Source organism: Cervus elaphus, chromosome 5 (genome assembly GCF_910594005.1).
Source record: "Cervus elaphus chromosome 5, mCerEla1.1, whole genome shotgun sequence".
Taxonomy (NCBI): Eukaryota; Metazoa; Chordata; class Mammalia; order Artiodactyla; family Cervidae; genus Cervus; species Cervus elaphus.
The window spans coordinates 3,535,108-3,562,227 of record NC_057819.1 but is presented as its reverse complement, the minus strand read 5'-3'; the positions used below and the strand labels follow the sequence as shown (position 1 = coordinate 3,562,227).

Genomic DNA, 27,120 nt, shown 5'->3' with positions numbered 1-27,120 from the left:
GGCGCTTCATCCCTGTTCACAGAGGCGACCTCAGCGCCTTGCCCAAGATCTCTGTTAGGAAGTGGGGGTGCTTTGATCAACATCTGTCCGCTCGGCTAGACTGCTGGCTCCCAGGAGTGTGCAGAGCGCAGGGCCTGCCACGTGGTCGGTGCCCAGGATTTGAATGACCGTGTGAGCAGTGGTGCTGAAGTCCCGATGTAGAGTTTTGCAGCCTCGGAGCTGTGCTTTGCTGCATTCCCTGGATGAGGACCCAGGGAAGAGCAGGAGCAGAAAGCGTCGTTTTGCTTGCTGCCTGGTGGGGTAACCCAGGAACAGAGAGCTCTGCTTGGACGCTGGCCCTAATGCTTGAAAGAGTCACTGCGGCTTCCCCAGAGCCCAGTCACGCTCCCGCCTTCTTGGGGTCACCTCTGTTCTATTGCATTGAGCCTTGTGGAAAGGGAAACGGGACATGTGAATGGGATTTTCATTGGCCATCGTGCTCATGTCCTTTTGCCTAAAAGCAGCTAAAAAAGATAATCTGCAATCACAAATTGAATTCTGTCTGGAGAACACCTCTGCCTCACACGGCAGTCAGTCCTGGCCGGTTAGGGCTGGGATGCCCCGGGGAATCTGAATGGTGGTCCCGAGCGTCATGGCCGGTACGGTGGCCTCATGTGGGCTGATGGGGGGGGGGGGACAGGTAGGGTCTTCTCAGTGAAGGAAAGTGGGGCCTTCCCAGGGGACAGCTGGGCCTTCAGCAGGGGCATGTGGGAGGTCTGACCCCACGAAGGTGCTGGGCCTCGTGGCCTCGGTGGCTTGCAGCGGCTGCCCCAGCTGCGGGGTGTGGAGCACAGGGTTTCTCGGTAGACAGCCTTTCTCTGTCTCTCTCTGTCTTTTTAAAGTTAGCTTTCCTTTTTTAGAAACTGAGGTATCGTTTTTTCAGAAACATTTGTTTATTTTCATGTGGCTGGGTCTGCTCTCAGTTGCCGCAGGCAGGATCCTTTGCTGAGGCGCACGGACTCTAGCTGTGGCATGCAGGCTCGATGGGTTGGGCGCATGGGCCAGCATGTGGGATCCCAGTTCTCCGACCAGGGATTGAACCCAAGTCCCGCAAATTCTCAACCGCTGGAGCACCAGGGAAGTCCTCAGAATTGAGGTATAATTGGTGTACAACCTCATGTAAGTTTAAGCTGTAGAGTGTGTTGATTTGACACACTTATGTATTTTATTTTCTTCTTCCAGTTTTATTGATCTCTTAGACATAGAGCACTGTGTAAGTTTAAGGCATACAGCATCACGATTTGATGGGCAGCCGTTCTCTTTGGTCCTCAGTACGTGTTTGTTTTAATGCTGTTGCTGAGCGTAATCAGTTCAGTTCAGTTGCTCAGTCATGTCAGACTCTTTGCAACCCCATGGACTGCAGCACGCCAGCCTTCCCTGTCCATCACCAACTCCTGGAGCTTGCTCAAACTCATGTCCACTGAGTCAGTGATGCCATCCAACCATCTCATCCTCTGTCGTCCCCTTCTCCTCTTGCCTTCAATCTTTCCCAGCATCAGTGTCTTTGCAAACAAGTCAGTTCTTCTCATCAGGTGGCCAAAGTATTGGAGTTTCAGCTTCAGCTTCAGTCCTTCCAATGAATATTCAGGACTGATTTCCATTACGATTGACTGGTTGGATCTCCTTGCAGTCCAAGGGACTCTCAAAGAGTCTTCTCCAACACGACAGTTCAAAAGCATCAATTCTTCGGCACTCAGCTTTCTTTATAGTTCAACTCTCACATCCGTATATGACTACTGGAAAAATAGGCATGCCATAACTGCCTTTGGGCTTCCCAGGTCACGCTAGTGGTAAAGAATCTGCCTGTCAATGCAGGAAACATAAGAGATCCAGGTTCAATTCCTGGTCCCCTGAAGAGGGAAAATGGCAACCCACTCCAGTATTCTTGCCTGGAAAATTCCATGGACAGAGGAGCCTGGCAGGCCACAGTCCATGGGGTCGAAGAGAGTCAGACATAGCTGAGGGTCTGAGCACAACTCCCTGTATTTAAACTATACAATTTGCTAAGTTTGATGTATGTACATACCTATGAAACCACCACCACAGTCAAGGTTAGGGACATATCCGCCACCCCAAATTGCCCTGTGTCCAGCCCCCCCGCCACCTCCCCAGGCCACACTGACCTGCTTCCAGGCACAGCGGCATTTACGTTTTCTGGATGGTGCACAAGTGGACTTTACAGTGAGTCTCCTCTTCCTCTCCGTTTGGCCTCTTTCACCCAGCGCAACTGTTTGAACTCCACTCAGGCTGTGCACACATCACTGGTTTTCCTTATTGTGGATTCTGCTGGGGATGTGCCGCGGCTTATCCGCTGCCTCCTGCCTCAGGGCGTTGCCAGGTTTTGGCTGTTGCAGGTAGAGCCGCTCTGAACATTCATGTCCAAGCATTTGTGTGGACAGGTGCCTTCCTTTCTCTTGGGTAAATACCCAGGGGTGGCATGCCTGGGTCAGAGGGTAGATAGATGTTTAACTCTCTAAGCAGTTGCCAGATTGTCTTCCAAAGTGGTTCTACGATTTTATACCCGCACCAGCCGTGTGGGGGAGTCCAGGCTCGGGGAGACCGAGTCGGCCTACTCAGGAAAACCTGAGGAAGTGTTGAAGTCAGGTTTTCTTGATAAACATACTCATCTCACCATTTTTTAAGTTATTTAAAAATACGTATTTATTTTTGGCTGCACTGGGTCTTCGCTGCTACGCAGTCTTTCTCCCGTGCAGTGAATGGGAGCAACTCTTCACTGCAGTGCGGGGGCTTCTCATTGCGGGGGCTTCTCTGGTTGTGGAGCAGGAGCTCTAGGTGTTCGGGCTCAGTAATTGTGGCCCAAGAGCTTAGCTGCTCTGCGGCAAGTGGTGGAATCTTCCTGCATCAGGGATCAAACCCACGTCCCCTTCATTGGTAGGTGGATTCTTAACCATTGGACCACCAGGGAAGCCTTCATTTTGCTTTTTAAAAATGATTGGACATTTTTCTCAGGCATTACAGCATTTTATATGTCCTCTTTGCTTCAAAGAACAAGGGGCCTGTGCACAGGTCACATTCATCGGGACCCCTAGTGTGGAGGGGGATCAGGAGGGTCACTGTAGATACAGACTGTGCCTCTTTTCTTTCCCCTGGGGCCTGAAACACCACATCTTAAAGTAAACAAATAGCTCTGCAATACTGCTAATACTGTCGCTCCCAAAATATGACTGATCATGTAAAATCTTTGCCTTAGGGAATATTTGAGCAAGAATGCAATTCATGGAGATTCGTTATTTTTGGAAATAGAGAAACCATGACACCTTGATGGAAAACATGCCTTTTCTCAACCTGGTGTTCCTTGCCAACCCTGACCCTGGGACCCAGAAGCTTCCCAGAGCCCTGCGACTTAGGTCAGCCAGGCAGTGCTGGAGTGGACCGCCCTGTCTGAGAAATGAGCCTGGTCACTCAGGATTGCACTAAGGGAAAGTGATCCCCAGGACGTGAGACCTGCAGAATGACTGCTTCCTCCCACGAAGAGGCCTCAGAAACAGCAGTTTTTGCAGACCATGTTTGTCCTTTGACGAGTTTTAATCATAGATCTGGAGCAGGCAGTGCCTTCTGAGTTAAAAAACTTGCTTTCTTGCTAAATTTTATGGAGATCAGTATATTTTAAGTTATTACACAACAAATGTGTACCGCACATTTCTCTGTGCCAGACAGTGTTAGGAGATAAAGATTGAGTGGAAAACAAAACCAGGCTGTGCAGCCAGGGACCTCATTGCCTGCTGGGAGAAGGCAGGCAGAGCCACAGTCACGGTGGATTGTGTCTAACAAGTTGACCCGGGCAAAGCAAGCACAGTGAAAGGCACCTAACCCAGTCTGGATAGTCAGGGAAGGCTCCCTGGAGGAGGTGATGCATAAGCCAAGACCCAGAGGGCTGATGGTGAGTAGAGTGCAGGGGAAGTGAGACTCAGAGGTGGCAGAGAGCATGGCCGTCCTCAGCTGAAGACAGTTCTCGGTGGCGGGGTGGGGGCAGGAGCAGGGAGGAGTGGGGAGGTGAGGATGTCCCAAGATGATGCTGGAGAGACCAGCCCAGGCCAGATCCTGGGTTGTGAAAGGCCTCCCCAGCCAGATTCCCCTCTGGACCCCAAGGGCTGCCGGCGGGAGGTGGAGAATGTGTCAGAGTGAGGCTGGACAGTGGGTCCAGGTGGGGGCCAGTGGGTCCAGGTGGCAGGTGATGCCAGCCGGGGGTGGCGGCCGTGGGGAAGGAGAAGAGTACCGGGATCTGAGTGAGCCTCAGGGGCAGAGCCGGGCTCTGTGTCCTGTCTGCTCCTCGTGGTGTCTCAAGTGCCAGAACCCAACTGAACTGGGATCCTGGCTGTGTCATAACCCAACCGCCTCCCAGAGTAGGAGATGGCAGCCCACTCCAGCATTCTTGCTTGGAAAATTGCTGGGACAGAGGACCTGGCAGGCTGTAGTCTGTGAGGCCACAGAGAGGCGGACACGATGGAGAGACTGTGCAGCAGAACTCCGTCCCCCCGCTCAGCCTTTGCCTTTATTTAGAAGAATCGGGCTCCTGTGAGGACGTGTGAAGTGTCAGCACTGCTTGGCCATGTGGCACCAGTCCAGGCAGCAGTGGTGATGGTGGTGATGGTGGGGACAGTTTGATCGGCTGCAGAGTGCCCTGCGGGTTAGGAAAGGGGAGGGGAAGGCGTCCTGCCGGCCCCTGGGGTCTCCCGTTTCCCTGGTGTCCCATCAGTCCCTCTGGAACCGCTACCGGGGCACAGGGTGCAGAGTCCCACCAGGTTCCCAGGGAGCCTCGTCCTGCAAGGATAACCTTCAGCAGGGAGCCCCCGGGCCTCTGCCGCGTGGCGAGCAAGTGGTGGCCGGTGCGCTCAGAGCGGGCCCCGGGCTGTGGGCACTCAGCGTCCTCTTTCCAAAGGCCGAGTATGCTCTCGGGTGGCTGACAGACCAGCCAAGGCCTTTGGTGTGATTGACTCTGACAGACTCCAAGAGGATAAAACGAGTCTGCAAGCTCAGGCTTGCAGAGCTCCCGCAATGACACGTCCCCTTTCATGTAAAATTAGATTAGCCCCGTGACTCCAGCATAATGAGTCTCTAATGCCAGGGACCGTGGTAATTAACGCGTTGTAAACGTTGAATTTGATTCAAGGCTTCTTGGGGAGGGGGGTGAGTAATTAATTTTAATAGCTTTGAACAAATTTACATGAAATATAAAAGGGTGGAAAAAAAAAAAAAGCCTCAACATCAGCTCGTTGATGGATATTGAACTCTGCTGGTCGCCTCAGAGTCCGCACCGTGCCAGAAGAGTGAACGTGAAGGTGTGCTCCTGGGGCTGATGCATCAGCTTCAGACTGCAGAAGCCTCTCAAGCGAGCCACAGCCTGAAGGGAGGCTCCTGGAGGGTTCACTGCACCATCTCTGAGGTGCACCCTGGAGGCCTCAGGGAGAGGTTCTGAAAGGAAACCCAGCGCTGACCAGAGGAGAGGCCCTGAGTCTGGCAAGCACGTGGGGACCGTGTCCTCAGCACATGCAAAAGCCAGGATTTCTGGGCCGTGAGATCAGCCCTTTCTTAGAAATGACCTAGCCCATCTTCTTTCCAGACTGCACGTCTTCCGCTCTTTCCAGGGGCCAGTAGCCAACACACATGGGCAAGGTTTCCTTTCCACTGACCCCACCAGCTCAGGGCAGATAATGCCGAGAGAAAAGATCAACCTACAGAGCACAAAATATCAGGAAAAAAACACAGAACATAAAAGAGCCCCTGGGACAGCCTGGTGCTGCTCTGAGGGGTTCAACACGTAGAATAGGCATTTGATTGGGCTCCCCAGTCCCCCGGAGAGCCCTAAGGGGAGAGAAATGTTTGACTGGAGGTGGTTTGGGTGCAGCCCTTCCGGAAGGCAGCCCCACAGACTGGAATTCTGATGGGCAGACCTCAGTACTAACCCTGAGAACACAGCACACAGCAAGATTTCCTTTCCTTGAGATTCTTTCTCTGTAACAGCTTTGCCTCCTCCTCCAAGTGGAAACTCTGTTCCCGTTTTAGAGTGTAGTTTAATTTGATTTTGTGCATGTTGTTTGAGGGTGGGAGGGATGTGAATCTTGTGCCCTTCTCCATACACGCAACACTGGGAGTCGTCCAAAAGAAACAGAGGTGGTGGGGGTGACTCCGTCCCTGCTGGTCCAAGGCGGCTGGGCTGTGGGAAGACGATGTGGGCTCCTAGGTTGGCAGACGCAGAACATTTCGTTGTAGGTGTCCATGGGTGGTGGGCTCTGTGGGCTGGAGGCGGAACTGGCTGGATGACATGCAGGGCTTATTGTTAGGTTTGAGCCTCAGCCTGCAGGCATTCCCAGGTCAGGAAAGACTCTGGATATGGAGCCCCACATGACGCTGCTTTTGAGCCCTGGTTTTTAGGGAGAGAGAGAAAGAAAGGATGGCAAAGACTTGACAGCCTGAAACGGCGTCACCCGTTCTGTAGAAGTTTTAGCTGCCTGTCTAGCTTGCACACATACGTGCTCTATGGTGGACCCGGGGGGAGGCAGGAAGGAGCAAAGCCAGAGTGCCCTTGTTAGTCCTGAGGCTTCGGGGTCTGTCTGTGGGAGCTGGATTTGGAGCGTGTGTGTTTGTGTGTGTGTGTTCCCTCCCGTCTCCACAGCTGCTTGCTCTTATGGCTCGGGTGCTGGTAGCTTTCAGGTCATATGAAATAGCAAGACTGTCAGCAAAACGCAAAAACCAACCCTACAGGAATGCGGCTAAGTGCATTTTACTAAAGAGAGAGGGAGAGAATTGGGGGAAGACTTGATAGGTTATTGGTTATTTGCTTGTTTTTCGGTTTGAGATGTAACTTTCTGAGACTCCACTGGCAAATGAGGTCAAGGGTCTTTTCAAGACCAGCAAGCTTTGGAATAAGCCATTTAAAAATCAGTTAATGGGTTTTTCTTCTGCTATCTCTGGGCTTGCCCCGCTGCATAAAATGGCTGCCCTGAAACTAAGGGAACTGAGAGCTGGTAATCGGAGTTTTAAAATTAATTATTTGGCTGCGGCAGGCCCTAGTGTGGCACGCAGGACTTTGATCTTTGCTGGTAAATGAACTGTTCATTAAAATTGATTGTTTTCTTTCCTCTACACATGCTTGAGAGACTCAGCTCATATCAGAGAAATAGCCCTCTTGAATCATTTCTATTATGCAAATATATATATTTTAAATTAATTGATTTGGCTGTGCCGAGTCTTAGTTGCGGCATGTGGGATCTAGTTCTGTGACCAGGGATCCAGCCTGGGCTCCCTTTAGTGGGAGTGTGGAGCCTCAGCCAAGGGACCACAGGGAAGTGCCTGATAATTGGTTTTTAAAGGCCATTGCTTGGAAGGACTTTGACAGTCAGGGCCAATATGATCCCTGATCCAAACACTGCCCTTATCCGGTTGACAGACCTTACACATACTGTGGGATCCTAGATACAGTCAATCCTGCCTCTTTATGATATCTGTGCCACAGTCCTGTCCTGTGAAATATTTGTCGATCTTAATTCTACTTTGTGGATAGAGAAAGTGTATGGAACGGCAGAGTGCCTTAGCTAGCTTGGATTGGCAAGACAGAGATGGTCACGATCATCTCCGAGGGCTGGGCACAGGCCAGTGGGGGTTATAGAAGCCTTTGCAGTGAATGGCTTGGTTCAGAACCCAGCTAGCCTCCCTCTCTGTCCCTAGTGGGTATATATCACCAAAGTCAGCAATAGAGTCAGAGGGCTGATGATTTTTTTAAAAAAATCTGTAAGCATTTATCAGAGCAGCAAGAAACTCAGTATTTAAGAACCATGTACAGAAGCTTCAATCACCAGGGTTTGCATGATAAGAAATCATTTATGAATACAAGTATTTTTTCATCCACCATCTGCAGTCTCGTTTACTGAAGAAACTGAGATTATAAACCTTCCTGCAGTTGCTTCCTGCAGACATCCGCTTGCAAGCCCACGGACAAAAGTTTGCATTTATATTTTTTAATGAATCGTCTCTCCAGGGTTTAATTAGTCATTGTGGCTATGCATGAATCATTCACAATCTGGGTTTGCCACTAGTGCATGGCAGTTAAACTCAGATGAATAGAAACAGTATTTTCCAGCAGAATGTAAAATGCTCTTTGGCCAATTATCATTGGTTGACAACATGTCTTATAGAGATAAAAGTTGATTATTGGCAGCTGTTACAAGTTTTGGTTTGGGTTCTTGTCTGTCGGGGAGAAAAACAACACACAAGCCTCAAGTATCTTGTTTTTCTTTTTACAAAAATTTGTTGATTTTGGCTGCACTGGGTCTTTGTTGTGGCACTCGGGATCTTCGATCTCTGTTGCCACACGTGGGATCTAGTTTCCTGACCAGGGATTGAACCCAGGCCCCCGGCATTGGGAAGGAGAAGTCTTAGCTCCTGGACTGCCAGGGAAGTCCCCTCAATTATGTTCCTCATGGCACGTTGAGAACCCAGAGTCTCTAACACTCCCCAGCCCACCTGACATCAGAGAGGTGCCTGGAGCTCGTGAGAGTAACGTTAATGATCACTGCCACATGCCTGGCATTTCTACATGCTCTATGCGTCATCCTTCAAGTGCCCTGCCCACAGTCACCAAGCTAGTAAGTGGCCGAGCCTGGCCTTTGGACCCAGGTCTGGCTGTCGGCAAGTTCTCGGCTCCATTCAGTGTACCACGTTACCTGAAAGCCGAAGGTGAGAGTGACTGAGGTTGCATTTCAGCTAAAACGACGATGTGGAAAAAGTGATTAAAAATCTTTCACCCAATTTGGGAAAATTCATGGCCATTATTTCTTCTCTGACTGCTTCTGACCTGTCCTCCCTCCTCTTCCTTTTGTGGGACGCAAGATACACACATTTTAGACCCTTTGACCGTCTGCCGCGTGTCTTTTGTGCTGTTCTGTCTTTTCCCTCCTTATTCTCTGGATGTGTTTGATTAGCCAAGCTTTGAGTTCATTCATCTTAATTTCTGCTTACCCCTTCTGCTATGGAGCTCAGTCAGTGAGCTCTTAATTTCAGATACTGTATTTTTAAATCCCAGAATATCCATTTGACTATTTTTATAAATTTCCAGTTCTATTGAAATGCTCCGTCTATGTTCCCATCTTGTCTTTTCCTTTTTTATTTGACTTACTAACCGTTGTTATTTTGAAGTTGAAGAAGTGAAAGTGTTAGTTGCTTAGTTATGTCCAACCTTTTGCGACCCCCATGGACTGTAGCCCACCAGGCTCCTCTGTCCCTGGGATTCTCCAAACAAGAATACTGGGTTCCCATTTCCTACTCTAGGAGATCGTCCCAACCCAAGGATCGAACCCGGGTTTCTTGCATTGCAGACATCTAGATTCTTTACCAGCTGAGCCACCAGGAAGCTCACGTTAATGAACTCTTCATTTCAGATACTGTATTTTTAAATCCTAGAATATCCACTTGATTATTCTTATAGACTTCCAGTTCCACTGAAATGCTCCATCTATGTACTCATCTTGTCCTTTCCTCTTTTTTATTTGACTTATTAATCATCGTTATTTTGAAGTTAACTTCTTGCCAGTCAAGCTGCTTAGGACACACTCGACGAGCCAAGTGGCTCTTCTCACTGGCTCCTGACATTTCAGCCATCTGTATTTCTGAAAGTCTACATGTCTCATCTCTGGTTTCCCTAACTGCCCAGGCGCCCCGTGCAGGGAGAACACTAACTTTCTGAGGACTTCCCAGGAGTTGTGGGGATATGCGCCTACAGAGTTATGGAGCTTATCTGCTTCAGATCTCTTGGTTCAGAGCCATCGAACTGAGAACCCCTTGGCTGGGAAGTTGAACCCTACTTGGTCAGAAGCAGGGTGATGGCATTTCAGGCTCATAACGGGGGCAGTGAGAGTCTTTGCCAATGTCTTAGGAAGAGTCAAGTGTCCAGAGGGGAGGCAGAGCGCAGGTGGCAGGCTGCCGTGGCGGGCCAGCAGAGAGGAGGAGGGCCAGGTCCAGGCCCCCCGCAGGGTCAGGAGGAAAGGACCGGCCGAGGGCTGGAGGAGCCGAGGCAGGCTGCTGCTGGGCGGGGAGGAGGGGCTGCCCCATGCCAGTGCTTGGGCTCTCAGGGCCCAGCAGGGCACCGCTGGCTGGGAGGGCAGAGCGCGGGCCTGGCTAGGGTTTAACAGCCACAGCAGTGCTAAGGGTGGCCTTCCCGGCGGGTCAGGAGCGGGTTACTGGTCGTCAGCAGCAGTGGCAGTCAGTCTCCCCACCAGGACGAGAGTGTGTAGTGAGAAGGTCACCGCTCGAGGCCTGAGCCTCGGGGCAGAGAGGGGAAGACATCCTGGGAGCAGAAGTGTCTTCCTGCTTTTGTGGACGAGAATCTGTGGCCTGTGTCCCAGTTCTTTAGGCTTTTCCAGAACCTAGAAAATAACTGAATAGAAATTTAAAATCTTGCTGTATGACTTGAATTGTTTCTATTAGTTCCAAATCGTGAATATTTGGGGGTCTTCAGTATAAATGTGGCCTGTCATGTCAGCAGAAATTCTGGGCTTTGTGCTAGTGGGGTGTGTGTGGGGCGGGGGTGGGGAAATGGACTTCCCTCGGTCTCTCATTGGCCTCTGGTATGGTGAGGATGCAGACATGCTGGTGATTGCTGGATATGCCATACATTAGACAAAGGAGTTAAACTGAAGGAATCATTTGTTACAAAATGCTCAGGGAAGTCCATTCCAAGTGAGGAAATGCACCAAGATTTGAGACTCTCCTCAAAAGTGTCAGTATGTCCACTTGGCAGTTGTTGGGTGTTTGGAAGGCAGCTGGGAGGTACCCCACCCCCCTCATCTGATGCCTGTGACCATTGAAGCAGGAAGCCTACACAACGCCATGCTGCTGGAGCCTGACTTGTGTCTTTTTCTGTAAGACAGTGCATTTATTTATTTATTAATACTTATTTATTTATTTGACTGGGTCTTCGTTGTGGCATGCAGGGTCTCTGAGGCACTGTGGGATCTTAGTTCCCCCACCAGGGATCATACCGACATCCCCAGTGTTGGGAGGTGGATTCTTAACCACTTGACCACCAGGAGAGTCCCCTGACTTGTTTCTTATCTTGGGATTTTGATGCTATGCTACCTTAAAGGGGAAAAATGCTCTTGGAAGTAGTTTTCAAAGGAGAAAAAGAAGATAAGTTAAAAGATTATTGAGGTCGTGGTTTTGCTTATCTTTAAGGTACCACGTGTGGCTTGTGATTCTTCTTGCTTGGTGTGAAAATGGAAGGAGCCCCTCTCCCCCTACCCTTTTCTTCCTGCCTCTTTCCCGCATGGCCCATGCCCACTCCTGCGCCGTTTGTGAGTGGTCAGCTCTGTGCTCTTGGCGTAGCTGCCACAGTCCATGAATGCTTGAGCAGAGTCCCTCGTGTCTGCTTGGACAGCATTTATTAATCTTGACTTGAACTCATTCCATTTGGTTTTCCCCCTTCAAACTGGAGCCTCTACCAAATGGTAAAAATGCAGTTTTCTTTGGACCTGAATTAATGAGGCATAAAAGTTGTCCTAAAGAGAGTTAAGGCAGGAGTGGCCAGTTTAGGCCAGTGAAGGGAAGGGTCTCCTCCTCTGGACTCCAGAAAGGCTTGAGGGAGGTCATGAAGCAGGCGGGGGCTGGGTGACTGTCCAGTCTGTGGAGTCCCCTCTGCTTGGCCAGACAGGCTCGGTTTTCTCAGACTTGCAACCAGAGGGAGCCCCCCACACCCCGCCCACCGTCTGCATGTCCCATAGGGAAGCTGAGCCTCGCTGAGCGCGGACGTGAGGGTGGCCAATGGTGGCCGTGTTTCTGGTCTGTGGCAGAGGCCGAGTCAGAGCCGGGGGTCCCCCATCAAAGTCTGGGATTTTCCTGGCCGGGGGTGAGGAGCAGTGAGCAGTGGGAGGGATTTGAGCAGAAATGAAGAAATGTGGAAGCAGTTCCGTGTGACGTCACCAGGCCCCGAGCAGCCCCATCTGTTGGTTGATTGATACGCTGGCTCCAAGGATATGAGGGAGGGAATTGGATTCCAGGTGAGGAGGGGGCCCTCCCTCCCTGGGTTCTGAAAGGGACTCTTAATTGATTAACTCCTCGCATCCCCAGGGTGTATGACAGTGGGGAAAACGAGGGCTTGAGCCAAGGGCCACCCAGGGGCCCCTCCCTGTCTGGGTTTCTGGTGAAGGGCCAGCCTTCTTTGGCCTCCATGGGGCTGGGTAGCACCCTTACGCCGGGTCAGGTTCCGGGCCATGCTCGCGCATTTTAAGAGGCTGAGCTGCGCTGTCCGCCGCCGTCCTCGTTCCTCCACGAAGAGAGCTAGCCTTTGTCTAGCCTGCTGGGCTGGGGGAGAGCTAGTCCCTGCTTGGGACCGGGCTGGAAGCGGCGTGTCCAGTCCTCCGGGGACTGGCGAGTGGCCTCGCGGGGAGCCCTTCGCTCTTGGAGAGCGGGACCCTGGGGGGCGGAGGTGGCCTCATAAGGCTGCTGGGGAGGAGGCTGGAGGAATGAGGACGCGCCGCGCCGCGCCCCTGCCGCGCTCAGGCTGACCGACCGGCGGGCGGAGCGGGGCGCGCCGCTCCTCTCGGCTCGGTGGCGCTCGGAGCGCGCCGCTGTCCGCGGTGCTGAAGGGGCGGCCGCGGCGGAGAGGCTGGCGCGGGGCCGCCGGGCAGCACACACCCAATCCAGGGACCGCCCTCCTTCTCCCGTGCTCGGCGCGGCGGTGGAAGCCGGCACTGCACCGAGATGGACTGAGAGCGCGGCGACGGAAAGGCGGCGGCGGCGGCAGCTGCAGGAGCCCCCGCAGCCTCGGGGCCAGACCCGCTTCCACACCCAGGAGACCCTCCCTGGGGTGAGTAAGGGGCAGGCGCAGCCGGGTTGGGGCGGACGAGTACTGGAGCTTGGGGGCTCTCTTGGGCTTTAAAATTTCCCTTCCCCATTGTAAATTTCTTCCAGCCCTGATCCTGAGTAGCCTACAGGGCTAAGGGCTCAGATCTCTGCCCTGGTACTTCCCCAGCTCTGGGGTAGAGGGCAGGCCCCTCTGCCCTCACAAGCAGGGGACAAAGGGTTCAGCCAGAAGTCTAAGGACGGTCACAAGGCATGTCCTCCTCCCAACCCTGGGGGCAGCTCACTGCACGGCACTGGGAAGGGCTGTTTGTCCAGGCTGTTGTCAGAAGGGCAGCATCTTCCCCTCTCTGTCCCCGGGGGGACGGCTCTGGGCAGCCTGGCCACTGGAATTCAGCCCAGACAGAGGCCAGCCATCTTTTAGCAGGGAAAACAGGCTTGAGCCTTCACTGGGGCTGCAAGCGAGAGGTCAAGACCTGGCCCTGCCTCCCCCCAGTCTCCTCAGACACCTGAGCTGCTGTGACCAGGACTTCGGGGCCAAGGGTCACAGTGCACCTGGCCGTTGCCAGTGGGCTGGACTCAGGCAGAGGAGCTCTGGAGTGGACACTGGGCAGGCACTCCCTGCTAGTGTGTGTGTGTGTGTGTGTCTGTTTTCCCAGCACGCAAAGGGGATTTTAAACTCCGGTGGTGCCTGTCACAGGGAAAGCCCTTCTCCAGCCGGCCTGTGCCTCTGAGTAAGCAGTGTGAGGTCACGCTGGTCAGCTACCCAGTCAGAGGAGCCCTGGGTTTCCTCCGTCCCTAAAGCTGCCCCCCTCCTGCCTTCGCCACCCGCTGGAGGGGGAGATGTGTTTAAACTTGATGGGTCACCTCTGCCTTCGATCCCACCAGCATTCGGTTCCCATCTCCATCACCTGGCAAGGTCAGACAGAGAGACCTCTTTATTCCTGCTGGGCGGGCTGTTGTGGTGGTGGGGGGGTGCTTTCCTGCCTCAAGAGAGGACCTGGGTGTATTGGGGAGGTGAGGGGCTGGAAGGGAAGGGACCATGGGGAGAAGTCTGGTTATGCAGGATTCCAAGCTGTGTGAGGTGCTCGTCCTACCCTGATGGATGTAATCTCGACAGGCTCGCGCTGGAGGACTGAGGTCTGTGTTTCGTTCCGTCTGTCTAGCCTAGGCTGTGGGCACCAGAAATGACTCTGGTGGGCAGCTTTCTTGGATCATGGGGTGTGTGACAGTGCTGATGAAAGAGAGGTGGAGAAGGTGTGTGAAGTGATGCGCTGATTTTAGGGTCAGTGTGAGCTGCAGTGGAGCTGCGGTGTGGACAGAAATTCATGCCAAGGATGTGCTCGCATTACTTGCATAAAGCAGACCACTGGTAGCCAGGTACCACTTATCTCTGATCAATGTTCTGTAAGGGGACAGGTCACCGGGGGAAAGTGCGGTAACTGCACCTCTGGCATATACTCAGTTTACATTATTCTTGATTGTTTTTTTCCACCCCAAAGCATTTTTGTTTTGGGTAGGTAAGGTTTTTTTCCTATCACGTAAACACTTTGTATTTTGTCCAGATGAATAAACCTCTTTAGATCTAGCATAATTGTCTGGAAGGATGACTGACACATAACTGTACTTTGACATCCTCGTTGACATCCTTGTTTCACTAAAATATGAAAGTATTTAATGTTGAAAGTATATAATGGCAGGTCAGCTAAGCAGCAGGCCATTGCTTCTGCTTTGGGGAAACAGGGTTATTTGAGCTTCACGTGTTGTTTGTTTTGAAAGTACATTTATAGCCCCAAAGTTTTCCATATCTAGATCAAATTGAGGTATGTGTATATTTTTAGCGTGCTCCACACCTGTAATGCAATCAGGCTACCTATTTTTATTCACAGGCTGAGCAATTTAAAACCTCCTCCATAATTAAGGTGGGCTTGAGTTCCCTGTAACTGAAGAAGATCTCACTTGAGGGTTGACTGGATGGTGCTCAGTCTTAGACCCAACTCTCAGTCTCCACTCAGAAGCCCTGCACTTGGTTGTATCACGTGCAAGCCTGCATCTATGCACATTTGTCAAACGGGTATGAAAAGTAGGAAAGGAACCTTTCTGAGTGGATTTCTCAAGGCCAAGGCAGGAAGTAAAGATACGATGATGAAATTTTATTTTGACGCAAACAGTTGATCTTGGTTTCCTGGTGGAATGGCGTCAGGGATGGCATAACAGCTGTGTCATATAAGGGAATGAAAACAGGCCCAGCTTTGTAGATTGAGAGACCAGGGTTCAAGTTCCCATTTGTACCTCTTATTTACGGTATGCCGTGGCGTAGCTTCTCTCAGCCCCAGTTTTACCATCTGTAAAATAGACAAAGTTACAGCTGCCTGGTATGTAAACTTAGCCCAGGACTGTATGTGCTCCGTGTTATCCTGAATATTTCTTGCCATAGTCTACCACCACCGTTTTTGTTTGTTTGTTTTTATGTCTTGGCTGCGCCACACGCCACATAGGACCTTAGTCCCCCGACCAGGGATCGAACCCACGCACTCTGCTTCGGAAGCAGGGAGTCTTAACCACTGGATTGCCAGAGAAGTCCCTGCCACTGGTTAATAGGAGAATGTGAGTGTGTTGAGACAAAAATCTCCACACGGCGGTGTTCAGCCTCTAACCATGCAGATCATGACTGGACTCAGCAGTCTGCCTTCGGGTAACCTGGTCCCACCCTGGAGGTGGTGTTCAAAGTGAGGACTGTCCCTAGGTCTGGGGGCACTGGCTGGCCAGTGGTGGAGCTCAGATAAAAGGACTGTTCTCCCCAAATGGCAAAGGCCACGAGGGGCTCTCTGTTCAGAGAAGTCCTTTCTAGGAGAGGGTGTGTGGCTGTTCCCAGAGGTTCTCCTCTCTCTGAGACAGGGTTTTCTTCCAACAAGGGTGTGTCTTCTCCTCCCACGTCTATCCCACGCACCCCGTGGTCACAGCAGCCGACCCTGGGTGGGAGCTCACTGCAGGCCAGGCTTTCCTGCCCGCCCTCCACCCTCATGCCAGCCCCGTGAGATGAGAACCATTACCACGCCTGGGATACAAGTGAGGAAACTGAGGCCCAGAGAGGTTCCATCACAGGCGCCCGAGGTCTGACCGCGGTCCCCGCCTCTCCGGAACAAGGAGAGGGCCCCCAGTGAGCTGATGGCGTGGGAGGGGGCCGTCATCACCAGGCTCACAGTCCAGTGCCCCCTCCTCACGCTGTGCTGGCAGGAGGAGGAGGGATGAGCAGGGGTCAGGGCAGGCCGGACAGAATCCCAGCAGGGGAGGGGTCAGCGTCCGAGACCTTCCCTTCCCAGCCCACCGGATCGGCTCATCCTCATGCTGCGGCGGGGCCGGGACAGCAGTGGCCGAAGCCGTGAGCAGAGTTGGGCCAGGAAGGGTCCTTGGAAATCAGCAACACTGACCTCCCCGGATACAAAGAGCCTGAGGCTCTGAGAGGGAATGACTCATCCTTGGGAGGAGGGTCTTTATTCCATTTCCCAGGGTAAAAGCCCCTCTTAACTGACCTCTCTGGGGAGCCTGGGGCTTGCTGGTGGCTCTGTCAGAAAGGGCTCCCTAAGGCCCAGGGGCCTCTACGATCCCAGAGATGACCCAAGTGGGCAACTCCCTCGGGCCTGGCTGCCCATCCTGGGAAGCCGCTCCATCTGGCCTCTGCTGGCACGTGGGTGCATTTGCAGACTGCACTGATTTCCGTTTTCTGGGTGATGAGGTAATTTAAAGGTTATTCAGTTGAGTTAGTTCCCCTGGCTTGAGGCCTTCCTCTGAAAACACCTGCTCCTAACATCCTGGGCACCAGGCGTTGATATAGAAAGACATCCTTGTTGCCCATAAACTCAAATTATTGACGAAGTGCGTGGGTCTCTCAGAGCTGCTTTGCATACATGCCCCGTCTCAACAGTGCCTTAATGAGTGTACCCATGAGCTTGCTTTTTTAATCGAATAGCATTTAATGAGGCTAAACTCATGGCAGCCCCTGCGAGCCCACTGCTCTTCCTGGGCTGCCATTATTGGCAGTCGCTGGCTCCTGACCTCTTAAGTCTCCCGCCTTGAACCTCAGCCCCCGTGAGCCTCGACTCCTCCTCTCTTACCTCCCCGGGCCAGGCTCTATCCACTTTCCTACCGCACTTCCTCTGGCTTCAGTCCGTCCCCTCCGGCCACGCTGCCGCTGCTCTGATTCAGCTCCTCATTATCCGCTGACTTTCTGCCGGAGCCTTTGACCAGCTGCCTCCCCGCCTCGGGCAGCCCCCCGTAGACGCTCCCCAGTGTGCTTCCGGCAGACTCATCTTTCAGGAGCACCGGTTCTGCTTTTGTCACCGCTCTCCCGACAGACGTTCCCTGGCCCCGTCCTGCCTCCAGCATGAGGGCCGATACCTCCGGCCAGCCCAGCTCCCTGCACTGCCCAGGGCAGAGCCCAGGCCTCTCGTGCAGCCCGGTCCTCCTCCTCTCCCGGGCAGTGGTCCCTTCTCGCCCCCGCCGCCTCCAGGCCCAGCCTCAGAGCTTCCTGCTCTCAGCTGCCCTCCCTCTCTGAGATTCCCTCCCCTGCCTGGACCCAGAGCACACCAGCTCTGTCATCCGTTCAATCACAGGGATCAGCTTCACTTCGCTTCGGGTCAGATTCAGTGCTGGGCACCAGGGTTGCCAAAGCGAGTGGGCCGTGGGTTATATTGTGCACCACACCCCTCCGCCCATGACCAAAAGATATGTTGAAGTCCTGACCCCCAGTACCTGTGGATGTGGCTTTATTTGGAAATAGGATCTTAGCAGATATAATCAACATGAGGTCAAGAGGGTGGTCCCTAATGCAATATGACTGGTGTCCTTACAGAAAGGGAAATTTGGACTCACACACACACACACACACACACACACACACACACACACAGGGGAATGCCATGTGAAGATGGAGGCAGAGACTGGAGTTATGCTGCGGCAGGGCAGGGGCTCCCAGAGGCCGGAAGAGCCAAGGGGGGAACCTTCCCTGCAGCCCTCAGCGGGGCGGGGCCCTACCAACAGCATGGCTGTGGGCTTCTAGACTCCAGAATTGTGGGAGAATACATTTCCATTCTTTGAAGCCACCCAGTAGAAAACAAATACAGTGAGTCCCAGCCCTTCCTGGCCCGAGAGGTGCTGACTGTTTGCAGGGGGACAGAAGCATCCTTTTGAGTCCGTGTGATGGGCGCGCAGAGAGACTCGCCATTGTGATGGGAACCCCGAGGAAGGGCCCTCCTCTGAGCAGCGTCCCATCCCCTCTCCAGGTGGAGAGCGGTCAGTAAGGCTCCCTCAGGGAGGCCCACACCCCAGTGTCCAGAGGTGACAGGAGCCAGCCAAGCAGGGGAAAGGGAGGGCATCCCAGACCAGGCGAGCAGAGGCTTGAGAGGGAAGGGCAGCCGGGCGAGCCGGGGAGTGGGAAGCTGGGGGCCGCTGAGGCCCACAGGGCTTCGATCCTGGTGGGCTGTGGTTGGCTAAGGGGTTGGAACTTTAAACTTGCTGCTGTGGGTGTCAGGGAACCACGGAAAGGAGGTGACAGGGAGCAGATGGTATTTTCAGTAAATGATTTCATGGCGGCAGGAAGGATGGATCAGAAGGGGTAAAAGAAGCTGAGACCTTGGAGGTTAGCCAGGGGCTGGAGAAAGGGCGTATAGATTTGCAAACTGCTCTGGATTTAATACTGTCAGGACCCAGCAGCCCTTCAAATGGTGGGGTTCAGGGAGAGGGAGAGACCCCGGGAGGTGACTCTCAGGTCTCCAGCTTGGTGCCCGAGGACAGAGAGAGAATTGTCTGGAGAGGGAAAGCTTGCATTGAAGGAACGGAGGAGAGGTGCTGGGCTCAGCTGGGGGACACTCGGGTGGCTGTGGAGGCCTGGAACTTGGAGGGGAGGACTCTTCTGAAGGTCCAGACGGGGAAGCGTGAACAGGGAGATGGGACTTGGCGCCCTGGCCGTGGACACCACCCCTTGGGCCCAGCCTGGAGCAGGAAGAGGACAGGGCGGGGACCGACTCCTGCCTGGGAGCTGGGGCAGAGGAGGCTGGAGGACAACGGGTGCGTGGCAATGGGCCAGGAAGCAGGGGGCGGCTGGTGTGACCTGGGCTGGCCACGGGAAGAGCCCCAGGAGGGCATCACAGTGGGCATCAGGAGGGCTGCGCTCGGGGGCGGCTCTTCTGAGCAGCAGTGTGTCCGTCACTCCTTCCCTTCCCTGCATCTCTGTCTGCACTGCCGACCACACCCTCCCTCCTCCTCTGGCACCTCTTCCCTGAGCCGGTGCTGGGGGCGAGGCCTGCCACCGGCCCGGCTGACAGGTGCCTGAGCCCACTGCCCCCCACGCCCAGCTGCAGCCGTGTCCGTTCTTTGCAGGGCCCCTCGCCATGGGCGGCTCTGCCGCTCCGCCTCATGGGGATTGTGCCACGGGTGCGGCAGATGCTCCAGCCCCTCTCTGACTGCTGCCTGCCAGGTTGGTCCGTGTGCGCTGGTGTGGTGCCTTTGCTGATGCGACTCCCCGGCCCTCCTGCTCCCGAACCCGCTCACTCCTCCTGGGCCTGCCCTTCCACCATGAGAGAGGCTCCAGTTTCAGTACGAGCAGGAGTCGGTTCTAGTGCACTCTTTGCAGCGATGACTGGCTGAGAGATTGCTTTAGGTTAGGAAATGCAAGACTGTAAAATATTTAAATGATTCCAGAATATATTGTCTTGGCCAAAAAGTTTGTTTGGGTTTTCCCCGTATGGCAAACCTGAATGAACTTTTTGGCTAACCCAACTTAACAAAATTTAGGCATCCATCATTACCTCCCTACGCCTCACGACCTGCTAAAGTGATACACACACCCACTTTTTTTTTTTAAGCAGTGGTCCTTTCTCAGCTGTCCCCATGCATTCACAAAGCCATGAGTCCACAGGCACCCACGCACACATGCTTGCATGTACATATGTGAGGTCATATCTGCATATTGACAAGTAGCTTGCTTTTTACCTTACCAGTATGTTTTGGAGATCTTTACATGTCAATACAAATAGGCATGTCTCACTTTTTTTAAAGATTTTTTTTTTTTTTTTTGTGGACCATTTTTGAAATCTTTATTGAATTTGTTACAGTACTTTCTGTTTTTATGTTCTGTTTTTTTTGGCTCTGAGGCGCATGGGATCGTAGCTCCCCAACCAAGGATCAGACCTGCACCCCTGGTGAAGTCTTAACCGTTAGACCACCAGGGAAGTACCAGGTGTATCTCATTTTTAAAATAACAGCACGGGAGGAGGAGATGGCAACCCACTCCAGTATTCTTGTCTGGGAAATCCCATGGACAGAGGAGCCTGGCGGGCTACAGTCCACAGGGTCGCAAAGAGTCGGACATGACCGAACAACTAAACAGCGTCATCATCCTTGGTTTCAAACATCTTACTAAGTTTTTTCTTCATGAAATTTGATAATACACATATGAGTGTATATATATATATGTATATACTTTTTATGTCACATATGTCACAAGTATTGATATATGTGGTTGTTTTTTGTTTTATTTTTGCTTTTGTTATCTTTAAAAATAAAAAAAATGTAACTATAATTTCTAGCTAAAAAATAAAACAGTAACAGCATGGGATTCTGTTGTTGTTGTTGTTCAGTCACTAAGTCACATCCAACCCTTTGCGACCCCGTGAACTGCAGTACGCCAGGCTTCCCTGTCCTCCATCATATCTCTTGGAGTTTGCTCAAATTCACATCCGTTGAGTCGGTGATACCATCCAACCATCTCATCCTCTGTCATGTATCATAATGTGTTCGGTCATTTTCCTCCTCTCAGACAGTTGTTTTCTTTATCTTTTGCTACTATTGCAGGGAGTCCTCTAGAGAGCCTTCTGCTTGTCCATCATCTTTGTGCACTCGTGCCAGTTTTTCCGAAGCATAGATTCCTAGGAGTGGAATCGCTAGGTTGCAAGGGCATGGCCATGATAAATACCAACAGACACTATTAAATCGTCAGCCCCCCCCAAAATGCATAGATTTATATCTCCCAGCAGTGTGAGTTGTCCACAAAATCTACCCCACCGTTCTTTTTACTCTTTGTTACTCTAGTGGGCAAATGAAAAGGCATTTCCTTGCTCTGTTTTGCATTTCTGTTATTACCAATGAGACTGATGTCACCTTTTTTTTCTGTTTATTGACCAATCATATGCATTTTGTGACTTGTATATTCATGTTCATTGCCATTTTACTATTTCGATGTGTTGTTTTTTTTTTTTTTTTGATGCTGAAATGTAGGAGCTTGTTTTAAGTCATGGTTATTTCTCCTTTGTTGGATATATATTTTTGCAAGTGTTTTCTTTTCCTTGCTTATCTATTTATGGCAGCTGTGATGCTATGGAATTTCTAAACGTTTATATTGTACGATCTATCAATCAGAGTCTTGTTTTTAGTACCGGACGGGGCCAAAGAGGAGTTTGGAGGTTTAAAATGTCGCATTCTCCACCCTTCTCTGGCCTGTGCTTGCTCTTCAACTTTGAACAAAACCCCCAACATCACTAAACTTCCATTCTGCCGGCTGTGTCACAGAGCTGTCTATCCTTCCCGGCCTCCCCCGCCCTGCCCCTGCCATGAGGGTCACGGGAGAAGCTGTCTCCCGGGCTTCGCGGCCATTCTGAACTTTGGTTAAAACGATGCGTCGATGGGCATTGACAGCCAGTCTTCTGATACAGGCCTCATCTGCGTCAGTGGTTTTCAGGGTGCCAGGACCCTGCCTCTGACTTTTCCCAGGTGGTGGTGGTGGTGTTGTTCAATACTTATTATTTATTTAGATGCACTGGGTCTTCGTTGTGGCATGCGGGATCTTTCAGCTGCAACGTGTAGAATCTTAGCTGGGGCACGTGGGATCTAGCTCCCGGACCAGGGCTGGAACCTGGTGCCCCGTGCCCTGGGAACACAGAGTCTTAGCCACCAGGCCAGCAGGGAAGTCCGTTACCAGGTGTTTCTTGAGTGCCTGCCCGACACTGGTGATGTCACCTCATGGCTCTGCTAAGGAAGTGTGTTCATTTGCTCAGGCTGCCATAACCAGATACCGCAGACCGGGGGCCTTAAACCACAGAGATGAATTTTCTCACCATTCGGGAAGCCAGCGCCCAAGGTCAGGGTGTCGGCAAGGACTAGCTTCATCCTCGGGCCTCTCTCCTTGGCTTGTCGGTGGCCGCCTTCTCCTTGTTTCCTCACACCGTCATCCCTTGATCTGTGTCCCAATCTCTTCTTTTTATAAGGACACCGGTCACATTGGATCAGGGCCCAGTATATGACCTTGTTGTACCTTAATCACCTCTTTAAAGGCCCCATCTCCAAACAGACTCACATTCTGAGGTCTGGCAGATTTGAATTTCAACATGTAAACTTGGGGGCACAATTCAGCATGAAACAGGAAGACAGCCCCGTGTCTGGATGAGCATTGGGGAGCCGGAGTGCTCCATCACCCAGGGAGCGGGCTGCAGATCCCAACTCAGACCATGCATCTGACCCCCCCGGCCCGCGCCTCCCCGGGGGAGCCTGACTGCCGTGGAGCCTGTCTTGGCTCCTCTGCCCTGACGTCCTGCCCACTGGTCCCCGGCCTATGTGTCTGCCATCCTGCAGCCTCATAACTCACACTCCCTGAGCAGGATAGCTGCTCCCAGCTGACTCTGCATTGCCTTTGTCCCCGCAAGAAAGGATTTCATATAAGAATTCACTTTTTTGACCGTATCTTGTTCAACTTTTATTCTTGTGGGAAAGATGGCACAGTAAGACAAAGAGCATCTGGAATACAGGAAACTCCCCGGTGACCTCACACCCTCACAAAACTGTTCCTGATGTTTGCACATCCCCTTCCCGCCGCCCCTCAGCACAGACAGTCGTGTTTCACAGCTTCAGCATCACCTTAAACAGGGCCCGTCATGCTCTGCCCTTCTCACGCCACACGATCACTATCAGTTTCCCTGTCTTTATAGCGATGACTTTAGTGGCTGCGTAATATTCCACTGAGTGGGTGTACTCTAATGGTTTGAATCTTCTTCCAGTTGTTGAGCGTTTGAGTTTCCCACTTGCGCTTTTATAGACAGCCACGTAATGAATGTCTTTGTACTGAAAGCTTTTTGCTTCTCTTGAATTGTTTCCCGAGGGAAAATTCCCAGGAGTCGGATTACTGAATTAAGGACAGCGGCATCATCACAGGCCTTGATGAGCTAGGATGTCTCTTTATGGAAGGAGCCTGCACTGCTCTGCGCCACCAGCGATGAGTGAGCACGCCCGCTTCACTGTACTCCCATTGGCATCAGGCGTTAATTGAATACATGTCTGACCATTTTAATACACTTAAAAGGGGACCTGCCTCAAGGTGGCTTTAATTTGTATTCCCTTAAATAAGCAACAAAGAAGAAGGAACATTCTGTGATAGATTCGTATTTTCAACTCTTTTTGTTGTCACTTTCTTTTTTAAAATATTTATTTATATTTATTTATTTGGCTGTGCCAGGTCTTGGTTGAAGCTCGCAGCATCTTTATTTGAGGCATGCAGACTCTTAGCTGCAGCGTGTGGGATCTGGTTCCCTGACCAGGGATCGAACCTGGTCTCCCTGCATTGGAAGCGTGGAGTATTAGCCACTGGATCACCAGGGAAGTTCCTGTTGTCACTTTCTTAAAAAAAAAGAAAAAGAATTGGAGACTAGACAGATGGATATTAATCCCTTGGGAATCCTAGCTCTTCTTTGGTTGTCTTGAAGAATTTGTTGCTAAAGTATTACTTTGATTTTGAGAGAAAAGGCCTTCTTGGTCAATAACGAACACAGGCAGTGGACCAGGAACACAGGGGCCAGGTCATTCCAGGGAGCAAAAGGGGCTGAGAAGAGGCCACGTCCTCAGAGTGACCTGGTGGGACCTGATCCTAATTCTCCAGCCGGTCCTTAAGCCACCCACCCCTTCCCATAGCCCCTGCTCACCCCAGGGCAAAGCCCGGCAGGCTCAGCTCCCCACCTCTGGCCTCCACCTCTTTGGCCGCCTCTCCAAGCGGATTGGAGTCAGGCCCAGGTGGAATCTGTCCCTGGTGGAATCTGTCTCATTTCTCCCTTCTTTCAAACTGATTTGAATGGTGCGCTCTTCCCCCATTCCATTTTTCTGATCTAAAATAATCAACGATAAATTGAAAAAAATTTTCCCCCTCGGAAGTTTATTTTAATTGCCTAGCAACACATTGCCATAAATTGCTCTTAAATTAATTCTCTGGCTTCAGTGTGGAATCCTTTATTAATGATGGTGGCAGTCAGCACCTATGCACAGCTATTGTTAGAACACTGCTGGTTTTTTTTTTTTTTTCCATTTATTTTTATTAGTTGGAGGCTAATTACTTTACAGTATTATAGTGGTTTTTGCCATACATTGACTTGAATCAGCCATGGATTTACATGTGTTCCCCATCCTGATCCCCCCTCCCGCCTCCCTCCCCATCCCATCCCTCTGGGTCTTCCCAGTGCACCAGCCCTGAGCACTTGTCTCATGCATCCAACCTGGGCTGGTGGTCTGTTTCACCCTTGATAGTATACTTGTTTCAATGCTGTTCTCTCAGAACATCCCACCCTCGCCTTCTCCCACAGAGTCTAAAAGTCTGTTCTGTACATCTGTGTCTCTTTCTATTTTGCATATAGGGTTAGCATTACCATCTTTTAAAATTCCATATATATGCATTAGTATACTGTATTGGTGTTTATCTTTCTGGCTTACTTCACTCTGTATAATGGGCTCCAGTTTTATCCATCTCATTAGAACTGATTCAAATGAATTCTTTTTAATGGCTGAGTAATATTCCATGGTGTATATGTACCACAGCTTCCTTATCCATTCGTCTGCTGATGGGCATCTAGGTTGCTTCCATGTCCTGGCTATTATAAACAGTGCTGCGATGAACATTGGGGTGCACATGTGTCTTTCAGATCTGGTTTCCTTGGTGTGTATGCCCAGGAGTGGGATTGCTGGGTCATATGGCAGTTCTATTTCCAGTTTTTTAAGGAATCTCCACACTGTTTTCCATAGCGGCTGTACTAGTTTGCATTCCCACCAACAGTGTAAGAGGGTTCCCTTTTCTCCACACCCTCTCCAGCATTTATTGCCTGTAGACTTTTGGATAGCAGCCATCCTGACTGGCGTGTAATGGTACCTCATTGTGGTTTTGATTTGCATTTCTCTGATAATGAGTGATGTTGAGCATCTTTTCATGTGTTTGTTAGCCATCTGTATGTCTTCTTTGGAGAAATGTCTGTTTAGTTCTTTGGCCCATTTTTTGATTGGGTCATTTATTTTTCTGGAATTGAGCTGCAGGAGTTGCTTGTATGTTTTTGAGATTAATCCTTTGTTGCTTCATTTGCTAAGAACACTGCTGTTTTAAAGGGCTTCATTCTTAAGACATCCCCACAAGGAGTGTGTGTGCTAGACAGACCCTCAGAGAACGTGGCCCTTCGGACAACACAGAGAAGGTCAGTACTTCTCTTCTGCAGGCCTAGCCCCTCAGCAGTGGTGAGCCGGGGCCCCAGGGGGATCCGGTGGTCCCTGAGCCCCATGGTGGTTGAAAGCTGTGGCCCACTTGAGTCAGATCTTGCCCCTGTGGGACTCCCAAGCCTGCGCTCCCCTCTGTGAGGTCCAGTCAAGGTCCAGACAAGGGCAGAGGGCAGGGCCTGCATGGTGCTGTGCGTTAGAAATGCCATGTGCGGGGTCGGGGAGCGGGGTCAGCGATGGGGTCAGCAGTGGAAGACTTGGCAAGGCCAGAAGGCGGTGTGGGTGTGGAGACTGAGCCCAGTAGGGCTCCCGTGAGATCCATGGACTCATTGATCGCCTGATTGCTGTGTTTATTCCCGGGCTCACTTATTCGGTGCACACCTGCCATGTGTTGAGCCCCGTTGGAGGCTGAGCGCAATGGGAAAAGACCAGAGTCTCTGCCCTCCGGAGCTCACAGTCTGGTGTGGGAGACAGACAAGCAAACGGGAACCCACAGCAGGGCACGCCAGATCCCAGGAAGGAAAGAAGCCCCCGGGCGTTCTGGGAGCCCAGACTTGAGAAAACTCCCTGTGGTCATGTTATCTTTAACATTTCCTTGTACACATGGCTTTCACACGGTCACAGCTATGTTGCACGATTTGCCTTTTTCCTCTCAGCCGTTTGTGTTTCAGCGCAGCTTCTTATTTCTACAGAGTCATCACATACACACTTCTGAATGGTGCCATGATATTCCATGAAGTTGATGAAGTAAGCATTCACCTGCTGTTAGGCTCCTTGGCTGCTTCTAGGGTTTTGCAACACTTGGCATTGGCTGCAGAGCCTTGCGCTCCTTTCCCCTGGGTGGGAGGGTGTGGACGCGGTTATGGTTTTTATACAGCACGACCACATGCCCGCCCCCGCAACGCCTCACTCCAGTTTCTGGGCACCTGTTTCTCTGTTGCCTCCGGTACTGGGATGAACAACAGATCCACCCACCCACCGACACACGGATACGTGTGTTAGGATTTTAGTTGAGTGGGTGTGTGCGCCATATTATTGAGCAATTTCAGGGAACATGTCAGAACTAGACTTGGATGAACAGTGTTCTGGTAGCAAGTGGAAGCGGGGAGGCCTGCCTCTAGGGAGACTTGCAGCCACTGCCACGCTAGTGGGACGCGACAAGGTGATCGGTCACTGTCAAGGTGAGGGCAAACCAAAGATGCTGAGGTGAGCAAGTCAACCGGTCTTGATGGGAGGTCGGAGGGAATGGAGAGAGCTTAGAGGGGAGGTTGCAGCTGCCTCCAGGGTTGCCGGCACGGAATGTTTGGGGGTGAGTGGCCCTCGGGAAGGGCATGGAGTTAATGCCTTGTTCTTAGAAAGTCACATTTAGAGTGTTGGGGGCCATTCCATGGAGCTGTTCAGGAGATGCCCTTGATGTAGGAATGCAGCTGGGGGCGGGAGCAGGGCTGGGGTTCAGCCTCACCGATGTCAGGAGGCAAACTTGGATGGGTGGCTGGCAGAATGGATGGCATTAGCCACCCGTCATCATTTGCTTGGTCTCTTGGCCTTCTCACTGTTGGGCCAACTAAGACTTTTTAGCTAATGTATTTCCTTCTTTCTTTAAAGAAGAAATGTATTTATTTGGCTGTGCTGGGTCTTGGTCAAGACATGCAGGATCTAGTTCCCTGACCAGGGATGGAACTTGGGGCTCCCTGCACTGTTAGCACACAATCTTAGCCACTGGACCACCAGGGAAATCCCTGTATTTCCTTCTTTGAGGCC

At 51.7% G+C, this 27,120-nt stretch overlaps 1 protein-coding gene across 4 annotated transcripts in view; it reads left to right on the top strand.

Moving 5' to 3' along the window:
* OSBP2 (oxysterol binding protein 2) overlaps nucleotides 1–27,120 on the top strand; it is a 120,446-nt gene that overhangs the window by 36,253 nt on the left and 57,073 nt on the right. The window contains exons 1-2 of one of the 4 annotated variants that reach the window (XM_043901334.1): nucleotides 12,513–12,856; nucleotides 19,228–19,324. The exons of 2 other annotated variants lie outside the window; for them this stretch is intronic. In XM_043901334.1, coding sequence (XP_043757269.1) covers nucleotides 19,264–19,324 — 61 coding nt within the window. In that variant the 5' untranslated portion in view covers nucleotides 12,513–12,856; nucleotides 19,228–19,263. Of the gene's footprint in view, nucleotides 1–12,512; nucleotides 12,857–13,692; nucleotides 13,769–19,227; nucleotides 19,325–27,120 lie in introns of those variants that run through there. One more of the 4 variants, XM_043901333.1, reaches the window with a different exon arrangement.